At 36.1% G+C, this 21,333-nt stretch overlaps 1 protein-coding gene across 1 annotated transcript in view; it reads left to right on the plus strand.

The window, feature by feature from the left end:
* The window catches only part of MYCBP2 (MYC binding protein 2), a 174,321-nt gene that overhangs the window by 65,647 nt on the left and 87,341 nt on the right, over nucleotides 1-21,333 (plus strand). The window contains 12 exon segments of the mRNA XM_036387571.2: nucleotides 3,495-3,614; nucleotides 4,265-4,346; nucleotides 10,261-10,378; nucleotides 12,273-12,477; nucleotides 12,823-12,976; nucleotides 15,310-15,482; nucleotides 16,527-16,652; nucleotides 16,748-16,875; nucleotides 18,470-18,561; nucleotides 19,451-19,585; nucleotides 19,666-19,749; nucleotides 21,015-21,111. Of these exon segments, the coding sequence (XP_036243464.1) occupies nucleotides 3,495-3,614; nucleotides 4,265-4,346; nucleotides 10,261-10,378; nucleotides 12,273-12,477; nucleotides 12,823-12,976; nucleotides 15,310-15,482; nucleotides 16,527-16,652; nucleotides 16,748-16,875; nucleotides 18,470-18,561; nucleotides 19,451-19,585; nucleotides 19,666-19,749; nucleotides 21,015-21,111 (1,514 nt within the window).

Below are 21,333 nucleotides of genomic sequence, written 5' to 3' on the forward strand. Positions count from 1 at the left end.
TTCTGTGGAGTATTTAATATCTTTAGAAGTGCTTTTTCTCTCCTCCAAAGATGGATGGTAAGTGAGAATAGGGATATCACCACCCTTGCTGTTGGAGAACTCCAACAAAATGCATTTCCGCTGGTCTGGGCCAAGCAAGGGTCCACCATACCTTTCTGTAACGATGCTGGGTATGGGTTTTTTGCCAGAAGAGGTCTCATTTAAAGCTTAGTACTTCACTTGTTATTGGGTCTGAATGTGCTTTTCCTTTGTTCCTGGAAAGTAGTAGTTTTTGTGGCAGCAATATGAGCCAAGAGAACTTCTAAGCACATTTAATGGCAGAGGAAAATCGTCTTCAGGAGTTTAGAACTTTCCGAGTGGTAGTGGGGATTGGTTGGTTGTATTTACAGTTCTCTCTCTTTCCTTCCCCAACTTTGAGGTGTGAAACATGAAAACCCATCATTGTGAAGTTGTTCATGGAGCACACCCCTCTGTGTTGACAGCAGAAAGTACTTTACCTTGGGGTTTTCTTCTCTCTCAGAGAGATGGAGTCAGAGGTGCTGTTCAGTAGTACTCCAGTTGGAGAACACTGGAGGTACAAACTTGCTCTGCTTAAAGGTTCCAGTGCATCCAACAGTAAGAGTCTGTGCTTCAGTAGCCTTTTTATGCTTCCTTTTCAGGAGCAGTTATTTTGATACTATATTCAATGAAATGAAAAAGTGCACAATTGTTTAAAGAAAACAAATGTGTATCTCCCTAGTTACAGTTGTTCCTTGAGACATGCAAATAAGCTTTCAGCATCCACTTTTGACTCACATTTTTTCAAAAAACTTTGACTGTTTGAAAGTAATGGAAGGAAAGAGGATGACCCAGTTTATTTGTGGCCTTATGTCTAAGTGTAAGTTCTCCTAGCCAGTGCTGCTGGAAAAAAATTATATGTTTTGGCCATGGATATAGTCCAGAAATATGGCTCTAAAAGTAAGCAATGATATAATGATATTCTATTTAGCTTTGTGTATTTTGGTCAAAAGACCTTTTTTTTTTCCTAAACAATACTAGCTGTTTTAGTTGCAAGAATGTTGTTGGAGCACACATAAATTACCAAGTGCTTATCAAGTTTTGAAGATCCAAACAATTCAAAGCTTTTGAGACAGTTACTAACCATGCAAAGAAGGCTGACAGAATTCCATTTTCAGTTTAAAAATTTCACACTTGAGCAAAGTAAGATATGCATGAAGGATTGTCGGTTCTATTCCTGCATTCTTAGAGTCTTTAAGAAGTTAGCTTTGGAAATTGGAAGCACCAGCTTTGTAGAACGTTATCCTTTAGAATAAATTTATTGCTCAGATACGTAATTGCAAAACTTGTTTCATGTGAAGGTACTTGTCTCTGCATCTTGCACACTAATACTTAGTATTTCCTCAAGGGAAGTACTGTGTTATGCTTTCATTTACAACCTTGGAGAAAACGGGGCTATATCTAGAATCAAGTTTTATTTAATGATAGTATCACATTTATCACATTTATCAACTGAGACAGCAGGAATCCCCAAATTTTTATTAGTGGTTTTTTAAGCCCTTTAGAGCAGGATGATTTTCTTACAGTGAGGCAGAAATGCACATGTGCCTCTTTAAGTTTCTGCAGATCACTTGATATGCTGCTGCTGCTACATTTTGCTAATGTGACTGTCTAGGTGACATGGTTGCTGTATGCCCAGTGTGTTTCATTGGAAGTGCATGCAGCCAGGACACATTCTTACTGGACATGTGTATTTCTGACAGATGATTATAAAAGTGCATTTACACAGTGGGAGAGCTCATATTTTTTTATTATTCAGCAGTGTCTGAGGGAGGAAGGGATACAGGGGCCACAGGTAGACTTTCAGAATAATCAGCTGTTTTTCTGCTCCTGTCTGAAAAACTTGTATGGAATTGGGAAGCAGTAAGCAGACTGCTTGTTGAATAATTTTGGGGGCAATATCAGCTGCTAGAACCACTCCTGATTACTTTGGCACATAGAGTTCAATGCAAAAGCAGGCATAAAAAGTTCAAAGGTACTCTATTTGAGAAGTAGTAAAACTTGACTAAAATACTGTGAGCTGCTTAAGGCAGAATTATGGGACTAAGAGGAAAACTGTAATTTTGAGGGGGCTGTTGTTCAACAATGATTCTGTCTCTCCTTATATTTCCTTATGTTACCAATACAAAAAAAAAAAAAGAAAAGAAAGCTGCGCACAGACCTTCAGAGACACTTCTAATTTGTGTGTCGTCTGGTAGTACACAACCTCAAAAATGCCATGGCAATTCTGAGAGACAGGTTTTCCTAACCACATCTCCATTTCACATGTATCCAGCATGTAGTGCATGTTTCATAGGGATGCTTTACTTACGCTTTTAAACCTAATTCTTCAAAACCATTAGTACCTATACACACTGTTCTTTACAGATGTGAACTACATGCCGATTCATGTAATTGCTGTACTCAAGTCATCACTAGAAAATAGCTTTATTCTTTGAACAGTAAGATTTTTAAAAACTGGCATGTAATGAAAGTGTGAAATTACTTTACTGTATCAGCAGTTCCTCTGCAATAAAAAGAAAAATTTGACCAATATGTATCAAAGCAGAATTATATTAAAAAATTTCGTAAGTCTGTAATTACTATGCTTCACAGAGGGAATTATGAAGTCCTGAAGTTCAGACTTCCACTGATTATTATTCAGGAAAATATGTTGAAATTCTAAGTAGAGATGTAAATTTAACAATACCTTGAATTCTTTGAGAAGCAACTGTTTGGAAGCATTCTGATTTCTGAAGATGGTAGCTTGCAAGAAATTTAGGAATAACACATTGCACTTCAGTGCTTTTGTCCAATGTGAAGGCAGTTTGACTTTAGGAATCAATAACAGCACTTCATACTTACTAAACTCATACATGCTTACTAAAGGAAATCACAGAAATGTTGTCTGAAAATGCATGGAAGCAGACAAGAAACAGGCTCTTGGTGAGTTGTCTGCGTTGTTAGAAATGAGCTGTGTAAGTAATTGTCACCTACTTAAAACAGGGGCTCTGTGGCTGAATTGGAGTCAAGTAAACTCCTTAAAGAGTAGTAATTGGAAAAGGTAGACTAGGCTATGCCTGCTAAGTTTAACTACAGTGTTTCCTACTTACTAATGCTACCTTACTGAAGAATGAAAGTGATGGCTTTTAAGCAAAGCTTCTGAAGTTTGCGTTTTCTGTTTTGCCTGGTTCCTTTTGTCTGCTCACTGGCAAGTTTCTGCTTTAGAGGATCTTTTCAAGTGTGTACCTTTATAGAACATTGTTTAAAAATAGAGTTTCTGTCATCTTCCACATCTGCTTTGATGCTGCATTTTGAGCTCTTTTGCTGCTCTGGGAGTTCTCTCTTCTACCTTACAAGTGGTGGAGTGGGGAGTTACTTACTATTCTTGTTCTATTCATTCTTCTAAAATAACTTTATTAGAATGCATAGTATATAATTGTAAGTCTTGTTTATAGATGGAAGTGGAGAAAGAGGTGAGAAGGATGCCAGCAAAATCACAACATATCCACCAGGGGCTGTCCGCTTTGACTGTGAGCTGCGAGCTGTACAAGTCAGTTGTGGATTTCACCATTCAGGTAAAATAAATAAATCAATGTTAATTATTATAATAGAGAGGGGTTTTTTTAAGGTTGTCATATGTGTCTTCACTGTCTTGTATTCAGTTTTTAAAGTGGATGTATACACGAGTGCTAGAAGCAGAAAACGTGGCACATTTTGTCACATCTCAGAGAATCACACCATGTGCCTAAGAGTATTGTCCAAACACTTCGTGAACTCTCTCAGGCTTCTGTAACCCTTCTCTGTGGAGCTTATTGCAGTGTCCAGCTACCCTCTGGGTGAAGAGCCTTTTCCCAATATCCAGCCTAAACCTTCCCTGACATATTTTATGCCATTTTATTACGGGCTAAAGTAAGATCACCACCCAAATCCTCACATCACCTCCCTTATTCCAGCAATGAAAGGCATCTCACTGTCCTTCAGTAGTGAAAATGGCTATAAGTATCATATACTGAGTTGTATCAGAGCTTGTAAGCAATTTTGGAGTGAAATAAAAACATCTACATGGCACAGCTCTACTCCTGCGTAGAGATGCTCATTGTTTTGGGTTGTGGAAATCTGATCTGGATCTCTTGGGAATCAGAAGCTGCTACTCAGAAGGATAACCAGGACTGGTGCAGTGCCATGTCATGTGTGTACGTCAGAAAAGTATTTTGTTGTTTTTCAGTGGTTTTGATGGAAAATGGTGATGTTTACACATTTGGATATGGGCAGCATGGTCAACTTGGACATGGTGATGTTAATTCCAGGTAAGCTGGTAATCAGAGGACATGATTGTGTATTACTGTACTGCTGCATAAGATATGGCTACATTTCTGGTTCTCTATAGCTAGCAAGTGTGAAAATTCAAATATAAGACCAAATAAAGTTGAAGAGCTCTTGTTCTGCACTTACTCCCTATAACCTCCTGAATATTGATGCAATAACAGTACTCTTGTACTGTATAAGTAATTTATTTAATGCATGAAATCTTCTGTGCATAGTTATTAGCATTGCTTGGGTAATAGTTTGAAAGACTTCTGTCTCTTTAATTTTCCCTGCATCTATGAGAATTACATTGATGCCTCATTAAGATTTAATTATTTCTGTAAAATACAACATAGGCAATAATTGAAATAGTATGATATTGTAAACATAGATGAACCTGTTCCTGTTAAATCAGTGGTAAGAGTTCACAGAATATTCACAGAATCACAGAGTGTTCTGTGTTGGCAGGGACCCATAGGGATCGAGTGCAACTCTTAAGTGAATGGCCTGTGTGGGGATCAAACCCACAACCCTGGTGTTACTAGCACTAGCACTGTGCTCTGACCAGCTGAGCTAATCTCAATTCAGTTATAATGAAGTCTCATTTGTTGCTCATCAGTTATCTCCCAAATGAAGTCTCTAAGCTTTGGTCTCAGCTGCATTTTGTAGTCACTTGTTTTGGGTGCTGTCAGAAGAGTGATGCGTGCTTTCGCTGTGGTCAATGGAAATAGAGAAATCAACATAGCATGGACAGCTATTTGACTAAGCAGCCACTGCTTACATGCTTCAGGTGTGGTGTGCTTAGTAGCTCTGTAAATCTGATCTCCATTGACTACAGTGAGAGCATAGATAACTAAATATAGATGTCTTTAATGTGAAGCTCAATCTCACCCTTGGTATCTCATGCTCAGAGTCACATCTTTTCATTAAAGTAAATAAAAAAAACATTGTCTTGCCATAAAAGGAAATGTGATTTAGGTCTTTGGACATGTACATATGCCATATAATGCACACAATGGAGGTTTCTGTAGTAGGAATCTTTGAGACTTTGTGTACGTAATGCTCAGTACCCTTATGTAAAAGGCATACAGAGCAGAGCATCCATGACCTGTCTTCAGTTCTCTTGTTTCTCTTGTAGCAGTCAGGTGAAAATTACTGAACATCTGTCCTCCTAATCTCTTTGGAGACTTCAAAACCCTTTCTTTTGTCAAGTTCCTGAAGAAATCTTCATCATCTTAAAACTTGCATTGGATTCACTGTGCCAAAGGGGGAGAGGGAAGAAAGAAAGTATACTGGAAATATTGCCTTATATTGGCTGCTGTGCCTGATAGTAGTCTCTGAACTGTTACCCCTACTCAGTTTGCTTAGATTGGTGGATGCAGTCTGGGTTTCTGTCTATGATAGAGTCGTATTGCAGACAAATACTTTGTTTTTCCTTCCTGGAAATTCTTGGGTATTTATTCTAAGGAACAATGGCTTAAACTAGCAATTCAAGTTGCTGTTAGAAAAAGGCCAGTTTCTGTCTTAAAGACTGAAGAGGTACACATAGCAGTGACATTTGTACTGGTAACCTAATGTCACCTATTTCTAAATTTGATGAAATCACTTGGCTTTTCAGAAGGCTTTGGAGATATCTGTTGTATTTGTCAGTACTTCAGGTGGTAAACCCTGCATCTGTTGCTTATTTAGATAGAAACTGGATGAAAACCAATAGTAGTTCCAAGTGAGATCCTAAAGGAGAATATGAAAATTCTTGTGCTGAAGGATAGTGCTTGACCAGAAGTAGAAGCTGAGGAATTGCCAGTGACTTGGCACAAACCTTTCTATCATTCTACATCAGACCTAGAAAGTGTCTGAAAAAAGCCTGGAAGAAATTTGGAGTATGTCCTATGCATGAGAACTGGCTATAGTACTATATTGCTATTTAGCACCATCATTCAAATTATAATTTCTTCATTGATCTACTTCTTTTTCCAGCTTTAAGTAGAGATCTCTCCTCTGTCCTCACAGTAAGGGATTCAGAGAAGGAAACAGGGAATCCTTATGCAGAGTTCCACCTCAGTTGGGACGCAGTGGTGCTCAGATGGCCAGCTCCTGCCAGGTCAGTGGTATGTCAGTCATGCAGTGTGTCACATTGCCTGTATTGACCTCAGGAAGAGCATCATCTTCTGAATTCAGGAACTGATACTCCACTGTATTTCTGGGAGAGAGAGAGAAGAGAGAGGAGAGAAAAAAGAAAAGTAATGTTTAGGCATCCTTTCAAGAGACTTTTGACTTGCAGTGTAAAGATTTAGTAGTGAGGCTACATTTTTAAAAGTCTTGAAAATGGTCAAGTATTATAAATTCTGAACACCTGTTCAGACATTCAAGCCTTGCTCCTTAATTAAGGAGATTCTAGACTCTTCTATTAGAATATTGTAAACATCACAAATTCTTCCTCTACTTCAGCAGGAATGAGGTAGATTACATGCCCTATCAGTAAGCTGGAACCATTCAATTAGCCTGTGTAGGCTTTTTGTTGTATCATCCACAGTGACAGATGTTGATAAGCTATTCACTACATGAAAGATTAGTCAATCTGTGCTTATATTCTCCTCAAATTAGATGCTGGTGAATAGAAACTCAGTGGAAGCAAGAAATGCTTTGCAGTATCTAGTCTTGGTGAAAAATAGCATGTATTGTGCTCAGGTAAGCAAAGGCGTGTTTGTTGCTGATGCTTCCCTCAAGAAGCTGGAAGTTAAACCTCCAGGATCTTTCTGTTACTGTTTAAAATTTGCCTGCATTTTTTTGTACAAACTCTTGACTTCAGCACTCCAGTAGCAAGTACATTACCTGACAGTCAAGTTCCAGAAATGGAATGACTGAAGTGATATGGTCTTTTTAGGATTTTGCTTCCAAAGGTTCAATAGGAACATAAACCAAAACTCTTCAGACCTTCCATAGATGATCAGCTATGTTCCACTTGAAGGTAAAGAATAGAGACTATATTAGTAACTCCAGGGGAAAAAAAAATGTTCCATGATCTGTTTATTAGGACCATGTTTTTAGGTGTATTTTCTGAATATTTTACTCCAGTGGTGGGAGTGCAGGTCATATTTACATCTTTTCACCAGATTTCCTCTAAAATGGAGTCACTTCTAAAATACAGAAATCTCCATTTTCTCTGTAATGAAGTTGTCTGACTCTGCTTGCAATGGACAGAAGTTGCTCCTGGTTTCCTCTTACCCACTACACAGTAACATTTCCCAGTGAACCGTGTTTGCAGCACCACGGTCAGCTGCCCCAAGTGACATGTTTTGGGAGCTGGCAGGCAGCTGTTGGCTGCATCAGTACCACGGACAGAGATTGTTCCAACAGGTCATGCATAATGAATTTTCAAAGACTACTACTGCTCTGAGAAATGCTTACCTTTGGGGATGGAAGAGCGTTTCCATGTGGACAGCCAGAATGCATCTGGGCCTTCTTCAGGATCCTGAGTTAGCTGATGCATGTACATCTCCTCAATTATTCAGCAGTTGCTTTTTCCCAAGGGATCTCAGGTTAATTTCTCTAGAGCTGAGCTTGGTCTTTTGTGATTGACCAAATGTTCTGTGACTTTAATACCAGCATGTCTTTCCACTCCATCCCAGAAAAATAGTGGTATGTCAGTCATACAAAATTCTTGTTTTCTTTGATTCAGATGGAGAAACTTTAGTTGTTAAAACTTTGCCCAGAGTCTCTCAGACTCTTCAGTGTCTATTCTGAGCTTTCCTCTGTTGAGTTTCAGGGGGATAGGGAAATACTCAGTAGTATCACGGGTTTTAAATTCTATGTACACTAGTCAAACTGTCTGTACTTTTTTAAATCCCTCTTCCTTTTATGAAGTGAAAGCTAGATTTTTGCAATTCATGTTTATTTTATGTAGTTAAATATCTTACATTTTTTTTCTATTCGCTTCTAAATGAACCGATAGACTGTAGTTGGCCATTCCAAAAGTTGGGTGATCTTAATGAAAAAGCTGTTTAAGAGGGTAATGTAGTTCATCTCTCTGCATTAGTGGCTTATTTGATTTTGTTCTGCTGTTGCCAAGAGGCTATCAAACACTGTATTCATATAACATTACTGATAGAGTCACTTGGAAGAACAGAATGATAAATAGTTATGGTGATAATAGCACCGTTTTTAAGCATTAAAAGATGAAATATTCACTGGTTTTTTGGTTTGTTTTTTTTTAATAAAGAGGTGATTGATAATTCCATGCCTGCAGCTATCCTAATTTTGAGAGAGAGGAAGAAAAACCTTATGATAAAAATACTTCCTTTTAACAGGGGTGCTTTTGGATTAGTTACTAGTTATGTTTTATTTATGTTTTGATGCCTTTTTGAGTTTCCTTAAAGTTAATGGGAGACAAATGTGAAGGTTTTTTGTTTTTTTTTAAATTTCATCATTGGTGCTACTAAACTATGCTTTGTGTCTATGTATAATCATAGTGATGTCCAAATCTATGTGCCTGTAGACCAAGATAAGCACCTAAAATTGAGTGTCATGTTGTACATCCTCCACTTAATTTTATTCTGCCCTTCAGTCCCTCTATCTTCACTAGTCACTCACTGAAATCTAGATTTGCCACCAAAGAATACTTTTTCTGTATACCTGTGTTCATCCTGCTTTAGGTTATCAACTTATCTTCATGCTACATTCCTCTGTTCCACATTTTTGTATGTTCACATCTTCCCATCTGCCCTTTTTCTGCTGAACACGATGCTTCACCTTCCTCATAATTTCTTGACTTCTATTTTACCTGCAATTCAGCCAAAATCAGAACTTTGACATGAACCATCTTTTACCACATCAGCTGCTAAACAATAACTAGGTAACTGTGGGCTGGCCTTTTTTTATTCCAGTATAAAACAACCTGTTCTTATTTTAGATTACTCTACTTTTGAAAGGCTGTGTTTAAAAGTAAGTTCACATAGTGCTGTCATCCTCTGTATAACTCTGAGCCCAGTTTCCAAACATAAAATTATGTGGGAATAACTTGTTCTTCAAATTCACAGTCTTTAACTCCACAGGAAATATTAAGTCTAGGTAGACATTCATTATGGGATTCAAAGTCTTGTAGGTTTCTGTTCTCTTTGTTGGTATTGAAATAAAAATTTTAGTGTCTCATTCTTTTTATCTTTTGTGCTCTTACTATTCCAAGTCCTCAGTTCAAGTTTTCTTTCTTTGCATGTTGAACACCCTGTCGTTTTTTTCCCCTTCATTTTTACTGAAATAGAAAGTTTATTTTCTTATGTCTGTCCATATTTGGGAGACAAATGGATTAGACCTTTTCATATCTCTCTGGAAAAGAGTTTGGAGATGTTTATTCTTTATTGAGTCTGAGTTTGATGGGAGAGGAGCTGATGAAGAGGAGGAGACCTTTATTTCTTTTATAATTCCCTAGCCAGTGATCTTGAGAGTGCTGTAGCAATATTGCTTCTGGTAACTGTACTGGAGTAAGACTTTGATTGCTTCCAGGGGTTTTTTAAGTGCTTAAGTAGAGTTCTCTGAATATATTTTACTGCTACATTTCATTGCAATATATTGTGTATTCATACAAAAATACACACATGTGTATGTTATTGTATCTACACATCTGTAATTCTAGAATTATATATTAAATTAATAATTCTTATTCAATGCTAATTTGATTTGAACTGAAGAGAGGGTCCTTGATCTGTTTCCCTGTAACAGAAAGGCATGAACTTGACTATCTGGTGCCGTCTTTCAAACCTCTGGTGGTTTAATATGCAAGATGTTTCTTGGCTCTAACTTCCTATAGTATGTGAATCTAGTGAATATATTTCATGGCAATTGAAATACTTATAATACTAATATGTTCTTTAAATGCTGCGTGACCGTGTATTGACATAGAGTTAATTTATTTTTATCTAGGGGATGTCCCACTTTGGTGCAAGCATTACCAGGTCCTAGTACACAAGTTACTGCTGGGAGCAACCACACAGCTATTCTCTTAATGGATGGCCAGGTTTTCACATTTGGAAGTTTCTCAGTAAGGAAATGTTACTTGCTTATGGGAATAAGTTAGTAGTTCATGTGTTGTTCAAAGACCTTTCAAGACTGCTTATACTTGCTCTTACAGAACTGTGCATAACTTCTGCATGTCTTCAGTACTTATGTTTTAAAATGTAGCCTTTAATATTGTTCTGATTAGAAAAGCATAATGCCAGGAATTCTTGGGGTTTTTTAATATTTTAATGAAGGTGGTGATTTAAAACAGTGTTATTTTATAAAGTACACCCGTTTTCTCAAACTCTTACTGTTTCAAGCTTGTTTCTAAGTAATTGTTGCCTATTCTATTACCTGTCTCCATCTGATAGAAAAAAGTGTTTTGGGTTCTTCCATAGAAACAGCAATGAGTTGCAGAAGTTCTGCTTACACTTGAGGGGAGGGGTTATTGCTCAGTACAGTACAGCACAACTCCAGTAGTCTTCTTTCATAGCCATATGGAGTATATTTCCCCATGTCCATGTGGAATCCATTCTTATATTCACTAAACAAGGATTTAAACATTGTTTACTTCCCTCTGTGCCTCCCTGTGTTTGCAAAGATGCCCCTTGTAGCATATAACTACTGAGCCATTTTTACATGCTTTAAAAACTACTTACTGCCAGACACAACAGAAGAGAAATTTCAACTTTTGAAATCTTTTTACAAAAAAAAAAAAAAATTAAAAAGTGAAGACTGAAATTTTGGAAGTAGAAAGTCATGTCCTGAATTGAAAATGAGTAATATTTTGTTGTTTTTCAGACTTTAGGCAAAAGCTTTGATGTCTGTGTTCCTGTCAAAACTGACATATCTGACATATAAACATGTAAAGATTTAAGCTTTGCTGTCTTGCAGTGAAACTTGGCCCCTGAAAAACCAAGTTGACTCTCAGAAATGAGGTGTAAATCCTTGTCAGTTGGCTGAGGGTTTTTTCCCCTTTCGCTAAAAGGAAAAAATAAGTTCAGGCCATATTTAAACCACTTGATTTTTGTGTCTGGTTTTAATATTGTAGTACTAGAAAGTTTGCTGAAAGCTTCATAAAGTCAAGACAAAATCAAAACAAAGCATATTACTTGAAAATGTCTTCACCAAGTTTACTTATTTTGTTATGAAGAAAGATGAGTAATGTGCTGAACAGAAACATTTCCTGTATATACATTTTTCTTTTCTCTAATGATTTTAACTTCATTTGCATGCAGTGCATTTTCTGTGCCTGAGGGAGGTAGATGGAGCATGAGCAGGTTTCTGGCAGCAGTTCTTTCTGCATACTTAGGTGCAGTATATGAACCGTTGGTCCATCTCAGTAACTAGTTGTACATAGAGGTAAAGCCCTAGATCTCCAGATAAGTGTTCATGAGCATGTGCAGCAGTGCTTGCTGAGGCACTGTTTTTAGCTCAAGTTTGATGAGCTAATCGATTTCTAGGTACTTTTAAGAGGTATTTGTTGTATGAATCTTGGTCCATGTAAGTTCAGAATTGAATGGAATTTGAATGGTCTGTCTGAATATATCTAAATAAAATTTTTTTTCGTTTGAATCTATTCCTTGTTTAGTACTGACATTAATCAGATATTGAACGTTGTAGAAAAACAATGCTTTTATATTTGATTCTGAAGATGGAGAGGAGGGTTTATCCATCATAGAGAGTTGGAGTTGTATTTAACAAAAACTTTACTCAAAAACTTATCTGAAAAGGGTGGAGTATATCTGTCAGTAACTTGTTCCTTGTAGTTAAATGTGTAACGCTTCACTTGGAGCAGGCACTGCATTTTGAACGTAGTTTTGTGGTAAATTCTCTTCCAGCTTACCAGTTTTGTGTGATAGAACTATCAAAGTAATTTATCCATCTTTGAGACTAACTGTTACTGTCAATTACTGATTCTTGCATTCTTCCTACAGAAAGGTCAGCTTGGCAGACCAATTCTGGATATGCCTTACTGGAATGCAAAACCAGCCCCTATGCCTAACATAGGCTCCAAGTATGGGCGCAAAGCTACGTGGATTGGAGCGAGCGGGGACCAGACTTTCCTCCGCATTGACGAAGCTCTCATTAATTCTCATGTGCTTGCTACATCAGAGATATTTGCAAGCAGGCATATAATAGGCAAGAACTCTTCTATATTATTTTAAATGCGTATAGAAGTACTGGAGGAGAAAGTGGGTTCAGTTGTGTAAACAATAGAGGAGCAACAAGTCAGAAACATGGATGGAGGGACTGAAAATATTTTTGCTTTTTAGTTCTACTGCATATGATGATCCTTTCTTTAGAAAGGTGGTTTTTATTAAAAATAATAATGTGAAAGTCTAACCTTCACCTACATTTATCACCTTTTATATTTTTGTTGTAGCAATATATCTGTTCTTCCCTACTGTAAAACATGGCATTTTCTAAGCACAAAGCATTTATGAGTGGTGTCTTCATCTTTGCTCTTTTTGCTCCCTGATCTAGGTTTGGTGCCAGCTTCAATATCAGAACCTCCTCCTTTTAAATGTCTTCTGATAAACAAAGTAGATGGCAGTTGCAAAACATTCAATGATTCTGAGCAGGAAGATCTTCAAGGTTCTGGTGTGTGTCTGGATCCTGTCTATGATGTTATTTGGAGGCAAGTGTGGATTATAGCTATTAAAATAAGTAATATATATAAATACTTTCTAAAATATTGTGCAAGGCTGGAGATTTGATTATTCTTATTTTCCCTGTAAATGAAAAACAAGTTTTAGTCTTCCATAAATATTTTTTCACGTTTTTGGATCGTTATTCAAGTAAGCCCAAAACAAACATGTTCTCTTGCCTGCATTTTTGAAATTTCTTTCCTTTTTTGCATCATTCTCATTCCAGGCTCATAATATTTTGGGGTTTCAAATCTGTTTTGTTTCTTTACTCTCTTTAATCCCTTTCTTCCATCTACTTAACACTTGACTGGATAACTTCCTTGCCATATTCAGCTGCCATATGTGTGTGTCTTAAATTACTGCTCTTCTGTCAGGCATTAGTGGTTAAAACCACTAGAGAAGGGGTGGAGCAATGGTATTCTTTTCAGTTCTGACATTTTGGGAGGTCAAAGTAAAGGTGTTTATTTAGATGGTATAGACATTCAGACCAATTGTATTTATTTCAGTCTTTGGAGTGTAGTCTTTGGGCAAGTGGAGATAATAAGTCTTTGTTGCAACATAGAATCATAACATTCAATTCTTCTATAACAATTTAAAAGGTATATTAACTAGGATTTGTAGAGAAATCTGAACTTCCATCTGAGTTTGTGAGCTTGATGATATTTAAATTGCTTGAAGACAAAACAAGTTTGAGTGATGCAGGGAACCAGCTAGCCAACATTCATCTGGAAGAGATGATATCTCATGGGATCACGTCTTTAAAAGCTACTTGTATTTTACTTTGGATGTTTTCATCCAGAATTGAGATTCAAGTACTTAAGAGCCAATTAACATTAAAGCATGTGTTTGCCAGGCACATTCCTTTATGACATAGGAATTACCTTGGATGGTTGCAGTTCTGCATTTTGCACATCTGCAGGATTGTTTGAATCTCAGTGGTTCAGTTCTTAGTTAAATTATGCTGAGATTAGAAATAAGAGTAGCACCCACATCCCTTAGAGTTCTTTATTTTCAGCATGTTTAATCCACTGAAAGACTCAATTTGTGAACTAAACCAGTTATCAATGGCCATGGGAATGCAGCAAGTTTCAGGGGAGGCAAGGTAATGATACTCAACTTGAAGACAATAAAATGGTTATTTGGCTTGTGGAAGTACAAAGTCACATGTTAGATATTATAGGTAAACATGAATTGAGGTATTTTACTGTCTTGTAGTACTTTGGGGACTATAGAACTAAATCCAGAGCCTGAATACTTACTGAAGAGTGGATTTGCTGAGACTGTGCAGATTTATTTCTCTGTTATATCCCATTCTTGTTCAATGAAAAATGCTAAAACAGTCAGGAGAGACATGTTAATAAATATGCCTGTTAGTAATTGAATACTTGGTATATTATTATTTCTAGACATTTTGATTCATGCCTATTTAAGTGATGGGTTCAGTTTCTTGTACAGAGACAACATTCTGATAATGAGCAGCTTAAACAGTTCCTCAGAGCTTTGTGACTTAGTCACTTAGCGAAATTCAAGTGGATGTGGAATGTCACGTGTATAAATTTGAACATTGCTAAATGCTGAATAAATGCTTGCTAAAATCCTGAATACCTATGGTGCCCTTTAGTATTTTTAGCTAAAACTATTTCGTTGTCCATTAGATTTTTGAAAGTGTAGCAAGTGAAAATTCCTTTTGAGTTTCTTCAGAACACTCCCATAGACTTATTTCTTACTGTTTTTTCCTTTTACGTAGTGGTTTCAAAGATTTCATTTTCTTTTTTCTATGTGTTAATCTATATTATAGAAAGTCTTTGTATTCCCTTGTTTATGCTGCCCTTTTTTATAATCCCTTAAAAACTCATGAGGCGATGTTACCCATTTAAAAAAGCCCAAACAAAATACGTTGGATTCCTCAAGATTTTTTTCTCTTATTTGAAGGTAAGCCTTTTCCTTTTGCTTGGCATCTTTAAAATTTTTGAGCACATCTGTCATTCTGTTTAGTACTTAGCTAGTTACTTCACATTTCCTAATAGATAATGCTGTTTTAACATTTGTTAATTTTGAGAAGTGTCTTAATATTTTCTGAAATTTCTAAACCCTAATACGACTTTTTGACTTAAGGTATAATAATGTTTTTGTATCTTTTTGTTTGCTGGAGTGTTAAGCTAGTAAAGTTTTCATGTATTTCGATAGTGATGCTCAGTTTCAAGAGTTTATACCAGCAGATCTACATTTTATATTAAATATCTTTAAAATGTAATTGTTGGTAAGGTTTTGTATTTTTTCAGTAGATGACAGGTTTTGTTCATTCTGTTTTCTCTTGCTCCAGGTTTTGCCCAAATGCCAGGGAACTGTGGAGTTACAATGCAGTAGTTGCCGATTCCAGGCTTCCCTCAGCTCCAGACATGCAATCCCGGTGTAGTATTTTGAGTCCAGAACTTGCTCTGCCAACAGGTTCCAAAGCTCTAACCACCAGATCTCATGCAGCTTTGCATATTCTAGGTATACATTTATAGTTCGTGAGTCAGAACCGTAGATGAAATAAAGGACCATAACTTTATGTATAAATGAATTGTAATCTAAAAACTACCTGACTTTTTCAGTTAAAATTTCACTTTGGTAGTCTTTCACCATTCCTCTTAACTTTTATAATTTGGCTGATGTACTTATCTTCTACCATCTTAACGGTGTTAAAGGATTTTAGAGTTCTAGTGAAACTTGTTAGATGCCTACATAATAAAGTAAGAGACCTTCCTAGAGGATCTTTTTAGAGTCCACAGAATAAAATCAGTACTTTTAACGTGAAATCTCAGAACAGAGAACTCGAACCTGGAAACAGTGATCTTCAATAAGTTATTTTTACTTTAAAGAACATGCAGTATATAAAATCTTTGCAGTTTTGTATAATGAGTTGCTAAGGGAAATACTATTTCCTTTTGTAGTTTTTTTTAGTCTAAAAATGCAACACGTAAGTACACTGTGTTCATGTATAAACTGGCCATGTGCAACATACCCAGATATTTTAACTCACTTGTCCACTGATTATGATAAGTCATCTGTTCCTTGAGCTGCTCACTTCATTGTTGTGCTAGAGGTATGGTAACTTTCAACTTGAACAGCACTTTTTTGTGTCTGTGTCAAAGTAAAGCATGTTGGGTGCTTACATGGATGAAACAAAACACCTTTTGTGAAGACTTTCAAATCTGATTGTAATCCAGTTCCTACTTCAAGTTCTTCTTGGTAATAATTTAAGTGTAAAAAAGGAAAAAATTGTTACTGGCAATTTATTTGCCATTGGAAGAGTTTCAGAGTAGGTTTAATCACATTTGTTCATTATTCTAGATAATAAATGAGGTTCATGTTCATTAGCAAGCCTTGAGATTCTGCAGCAGTTACCCTTAATCTAAAGTATAAAGCTACTTGGTAGCATATGTGTGGTGTAGGGACAACACATTTTGATTTTCTTAACTAGTATTCCTTTCTATTTCAGTGATTATAATCAACAGTGACAGAATTTGAGTTCTTTTTGGTTTTGCTTTCTTTTAGGTTGCCTTGATACTTTGGCTGCTATGCAGGACTTAAAAATGGGTGTTGCAAATACAGAAGAAGAGACTCAAGCAGTAATGAAAGTTTATTCTAAAGAAGACTATAGTGTTGTTAACAGATTTGAAAGTATGTACACACTAAAATTTCATAGCACATGCTGATGAGGTTGCAGAACAACAGACTAAGATTAATGATATTTTTGTTGGGGTTTTTTCCTGCAGGTCATGGAGGAGGCTGGGGTTATTCAGCCCACTCAGTGGAAGCTATCCGTTTCTGTGCTGACACAGATATATTGCTAGGTGGTCTTGGTCTTTTTGGTGGTAGAGGTGAATACACTGCTAAAATAAAGGTAGGAGGTTTGGTTTTGTTTTAAGCAATATTGTATCTCAAAATCACAACTTTCAGTAATGCTGTCCAAAACCATGATTAGTTTTTTTTCTTGATGAATGAGTGGTTTACTGTATGTGGAAAGCATTATGCAGGCACACACATGAAGTAGAGAGCTGAGAATTACCATTCTTACTTTTCATGAAATTGGCCCATTCTTACCTTCATTAAATGCTGTGTCATCCTAGAGATATTTTGGGCAGTTATTTTAGAGTCTGAATGGTTCTGTGATCTATTTACACAAAGCTCCAAGGTCCACCAGCAGAAGATTGGTGTAGTGGGCTTCCGGTTAAAATCACATCCTGTGTGATGCATGAGGAGCTGTTCTCAAAAACAGAAAAACAGTCCTTATCAGGAGCTATTGCTTTCCACTTTCCATGCCATTTCTTTCTCATACTGCTCTATGGATAGCTTCTGGGCTGGGATTTTTCAACTGAGAGAAAATGGCAGCAAATACAATTAACTCTGTGCCAAATATAGACATGATTATGTGTGCTGATTGTTTTAAAATAAATAAATCCAGCTATGGATAAATAAACCTCACAGAAACACACACTGGTGTAAGACCTCTGGTTTTGGGTGACTGTTCTCTGCTCCTATACTTTATAAGGATTTTGGTGAAAGATGTTATATCTGAGATTTCTAGTAGATGTTTGTGTTTGTATATTCAGAACATGTCATTGTTGTTACTTATCATTTAGTGAAATACTGAATTTTCTCCCTCTATTTTCAGATGCATAGGTATTGAGGTTTATTCTAGGGAAATGGACGACACACTTAGCAGTAACATTTGCCTAAGCCAACAGAAAATAAGTAGTTGTGCTTTATTCTAGTTTAACATAATGACTGAGAATTGCAAATAACTAAGTACAGCTAAGAAACTTAATGTTAATCATACCTTTTAAATACCAGAGGTAATAATGTTATGATAATACTCTAACATTATATTTTCAGTTTGTTTAGGATTAGTTTATAGCCAAGATAAGAACTGCCAGTCCTGCCAGAAATAAGATGTGTATTAAATAGGTATTTGCAAGAGAAGTTATAGACATGTATTGTGGTCCTTTTTCAAAATCATCAAACGGTAGAAATTAGTTGTAAGTAAGAAAACAAAGTTCTCTTAGGTATCATGTTTTGTCCCAGTCACCAACTGTTTGTAACACTATCGACTGTCTCTGCTGAACTGTCAAGCTGTCCCTTTCCAGAGAAGCTGAGTATATCTTAAGGTCATATAGTGCATTTCAGTTGGTGATGGAAAACCTGCAACTTCTGCCCAACTTCGCCTTTTTTAGATGCTCTGCTTTTACCTTGTTTGTGAGATTTAGGGAGTTTCTCCACTTAAAAACGTATCTGGACATAAGGCTGGGAGGTCAGTGTCAATTGCTGTTTCTTAACAGTTAATGCCTGACTTCCGAATGTGGTTTTGCCTGTCAGTGATACTAAGTAGTAGTTATTTTTGGGAAATACAATTTCTCAGAATGCCAGACAAGAAAAAGTGGTGTTAGGAGGTTGCCAACACTTAAGACATAATTTTACCTTTTTTCTTACTTTACCAGTTGTTTGAATTGGGTCCAGATGGGGGAGACCATGAGACAGATGGAGACCTCCTTGCTGAGACAGATGTCTTAGCATATGACTGTGCTGCCAGGTAAGATGTTTAGCTTGCCTACTTACACCTGCTTCTTGATCTTCATTTTTACTTCCCTATACATGTTTTAGCATCACTTTAAATATCAACAGAGATGGTCTACATCATTAAAATTTTGTAGCAAGTGATATAAAACACTTGATGTGTGTAGGGAAATAGTAAAACACCAAATACGTCCCCAAGCCATTACAGTATTTAAATTAAAAGAAGAAAAATAATCAAATTCTTGCTCTTGTATAAATCCAAGTCAAATCCCATCTTCCTGTGTTGAGACCATAAGACAAAATATTGCAGCAGCTCTTTTGTGCATATGTTTTGGTTTAGCTATGTTGTAGCTGCTTTTTCGTTCTCTGTAAAGAAGCAATTTAAATTTCAAATGATATGTGATTAATTCTTTCAGGTTTAAATCTTAATATCAATCCCGTAAATATATATCCTGTTAATTTCTTTAATGCTTATTGTAATTACTAAGAATTTATGTACAAGTTCTTGTCATTTGCAAACATTTTCTGAAATCAGTATTATATAGTACTTTATAATTAGTACTTTGCTTGCAGTATTGTATATTAGATGTAATTGGGTTTATTTAAGTTAATTGACTTAAACTTTTTAAAATTAAGTTAATTCAACTTAATGTCTTCTTACTCTGGCATTGATACGATTGTTCATAGTTCAAGATCAAGCACAACTCAGGCATTTGTAGGTCCTTCTGAATTATTTTTTAATTACTACAATATTTTTAGATTAAAAGCTTTTGGGTTTTGAATTTAAATAGATACAACTTAATTCCATTGCTTCTCAATTTCTTTTTATAATTAGGGTGTCATTTGTTAAAAGTGAATTTAAAAATAATTAACAGCTAACATTTTTCAAAATTTCCTTCTCCCAGAGAGAAATATGCAATGATGTTTGATGAGCCAGTACTCCTGCAAGCTGGCTGGTGGTATGTAGCCTGGGCAAGAGTGTCAGGACCTAGCAGTGATTGTGGATCTCATGGACAGGCCTCTATTACTACAGATGATGGGTATATTTTTTTCTATATTTTTATTGAAAAAGAAGAGCTCTAATAAGGCTTGAATAATAACTAGGTTATTTCTCTTTCAGTGTTGTATTTCAGTTTAAAAGTTCCAAGAAATCAAATAATGGTACAGATGTGAATGCAGGGCAGATTCCACAATTACTATACAGGTAATACTTTAACTTCTGGAACAGTTTACTGGCATGTTTTTTTTAATAGAAGTATTAAATTCATTATAGCTGTGTTTCATGAAAATATTACTGTATTAAGCGAAGGAAATCAGTATCTGAAAAATGTAGGGAAAACTTAGTGCCTTTGAGAAAAGTAATGAAATTATACCCACATTTACTTCCTTGCTATTTTTCTTGCAGTCATGCTGCATGAGTCTTGAGATTTTTCATTTACATCCATAGAATCGCACAATAACCTGAATAATATTGTTTGCTAGTTGGGAAGTTCTCTATTTGGTTGCCCTCAATTTAGGATCTGTATACTCTTGGACAGGTGATGTTAATGTAACAAAGCCAAAATAAACAATGAACTGTACTTTACAATAAGTTACCATAAACTTACCATTGCCTTGATAAATGTTATGTGTTGTAATATTCAGGAACTCTTTCACTGTGTTGATAGTACATTTTACAGATGTCCTCAGATAGATATATGACATAGATTTTATATATTTTGTGTGTATATAATTCCCCTGGCTTCCACACTGATTCTGAAGCTTAGAATTCTTTAATACCAGTTCTCTTGTCCTTTCTAAGAATGTCCTTTTCAAGGTTCCTCTGCAGAGCAGCTCACTTCTGCCATTAAGCTTTCTGTCCATAGATGTCCATAGAAGGACAGGCCTTCCAGGTGAAGGTTTCATTTTGATGTATATGAAGTCCTGGCATGACAAATTCATCATCTGGGTGATTTCTATGGGGAGATGGCTGTAGCCAAAAGGCAAACAAGCCTTGAGGCCTCTGAAGACCAATGAGTGGCACAAAAGGGGAGATATTGCAGTGATAGATGCTGTCTGTATTTTTAACCTCCACATATATTTTTCCTTCACAAAACCAGTGTTCTTTTGAGAAATAACATTTTTAGTCCTGATGTCATCTGAGGAAATACAGTTGATTCTTGTAATAATTGCATGTAATTAAATCTCAGCCTAGTTTTCAGTTGTTACAGTACTGCCAGTTGGACAGAATACAGGATGCTTGGTTACTGGTCTAGAATGATGAGGAAATTGGAGAAAGTTAGGTTGAAGGTGAACTTTTTTTTTGAGAATTAAAACTTTTTTCATTTTGGTTCTTTTCCCCAATTGAACAATAAAACCAGTAAAAACTACAAAAAGTAAAAAACCAAAACAAAACACCAAACCCAACCCAAAACTCTACTAAAAGTAAAAACTGGAGATTTCAAGTAAGTTCTAAAATTGTTTTTCCAGGTTGCCAACAAGTGATGGCAGTGCATCCAAAGGAAAACAGCAAACTAGTGAACCTGTACATATTTTAAAGAGATCTTTTGCCAGAACTGTCTCAGTGGTAAGTAGTATTGAGAATCTTCTGTTTCCTGCAAGTTCATACATGGTTAGGAAACTGAAAGATTTAGATGTGGAAATAATGATGATTTTGTGCTTGCTTTCTCAAGCAGAAATTAGGTACCCTGATAAGAATTTTTTTTTTTTACTTTTTCTGAAGATTTCATTTTGGTGTTCAACACCAAATAATTTTATTTTACTTTCTGAGGTATGACTTTGTTAAATT

The sequence above is a fragment of the Molothrus ater genome, chromosome 2, assembly GCF_012460135.2.
Source record: "Molothrus ater isolate BHLD 08-10-18 breed brown headed cowbird chromosome 2, BPBGC_Mater_1.1, whole genome shotgun sequence".
Lineage (NCBI taxonomy): Eukaryota > Metazoa > Chordata > Aves > Passeriformes > Icteridae > Molothrus > Molothrus ater.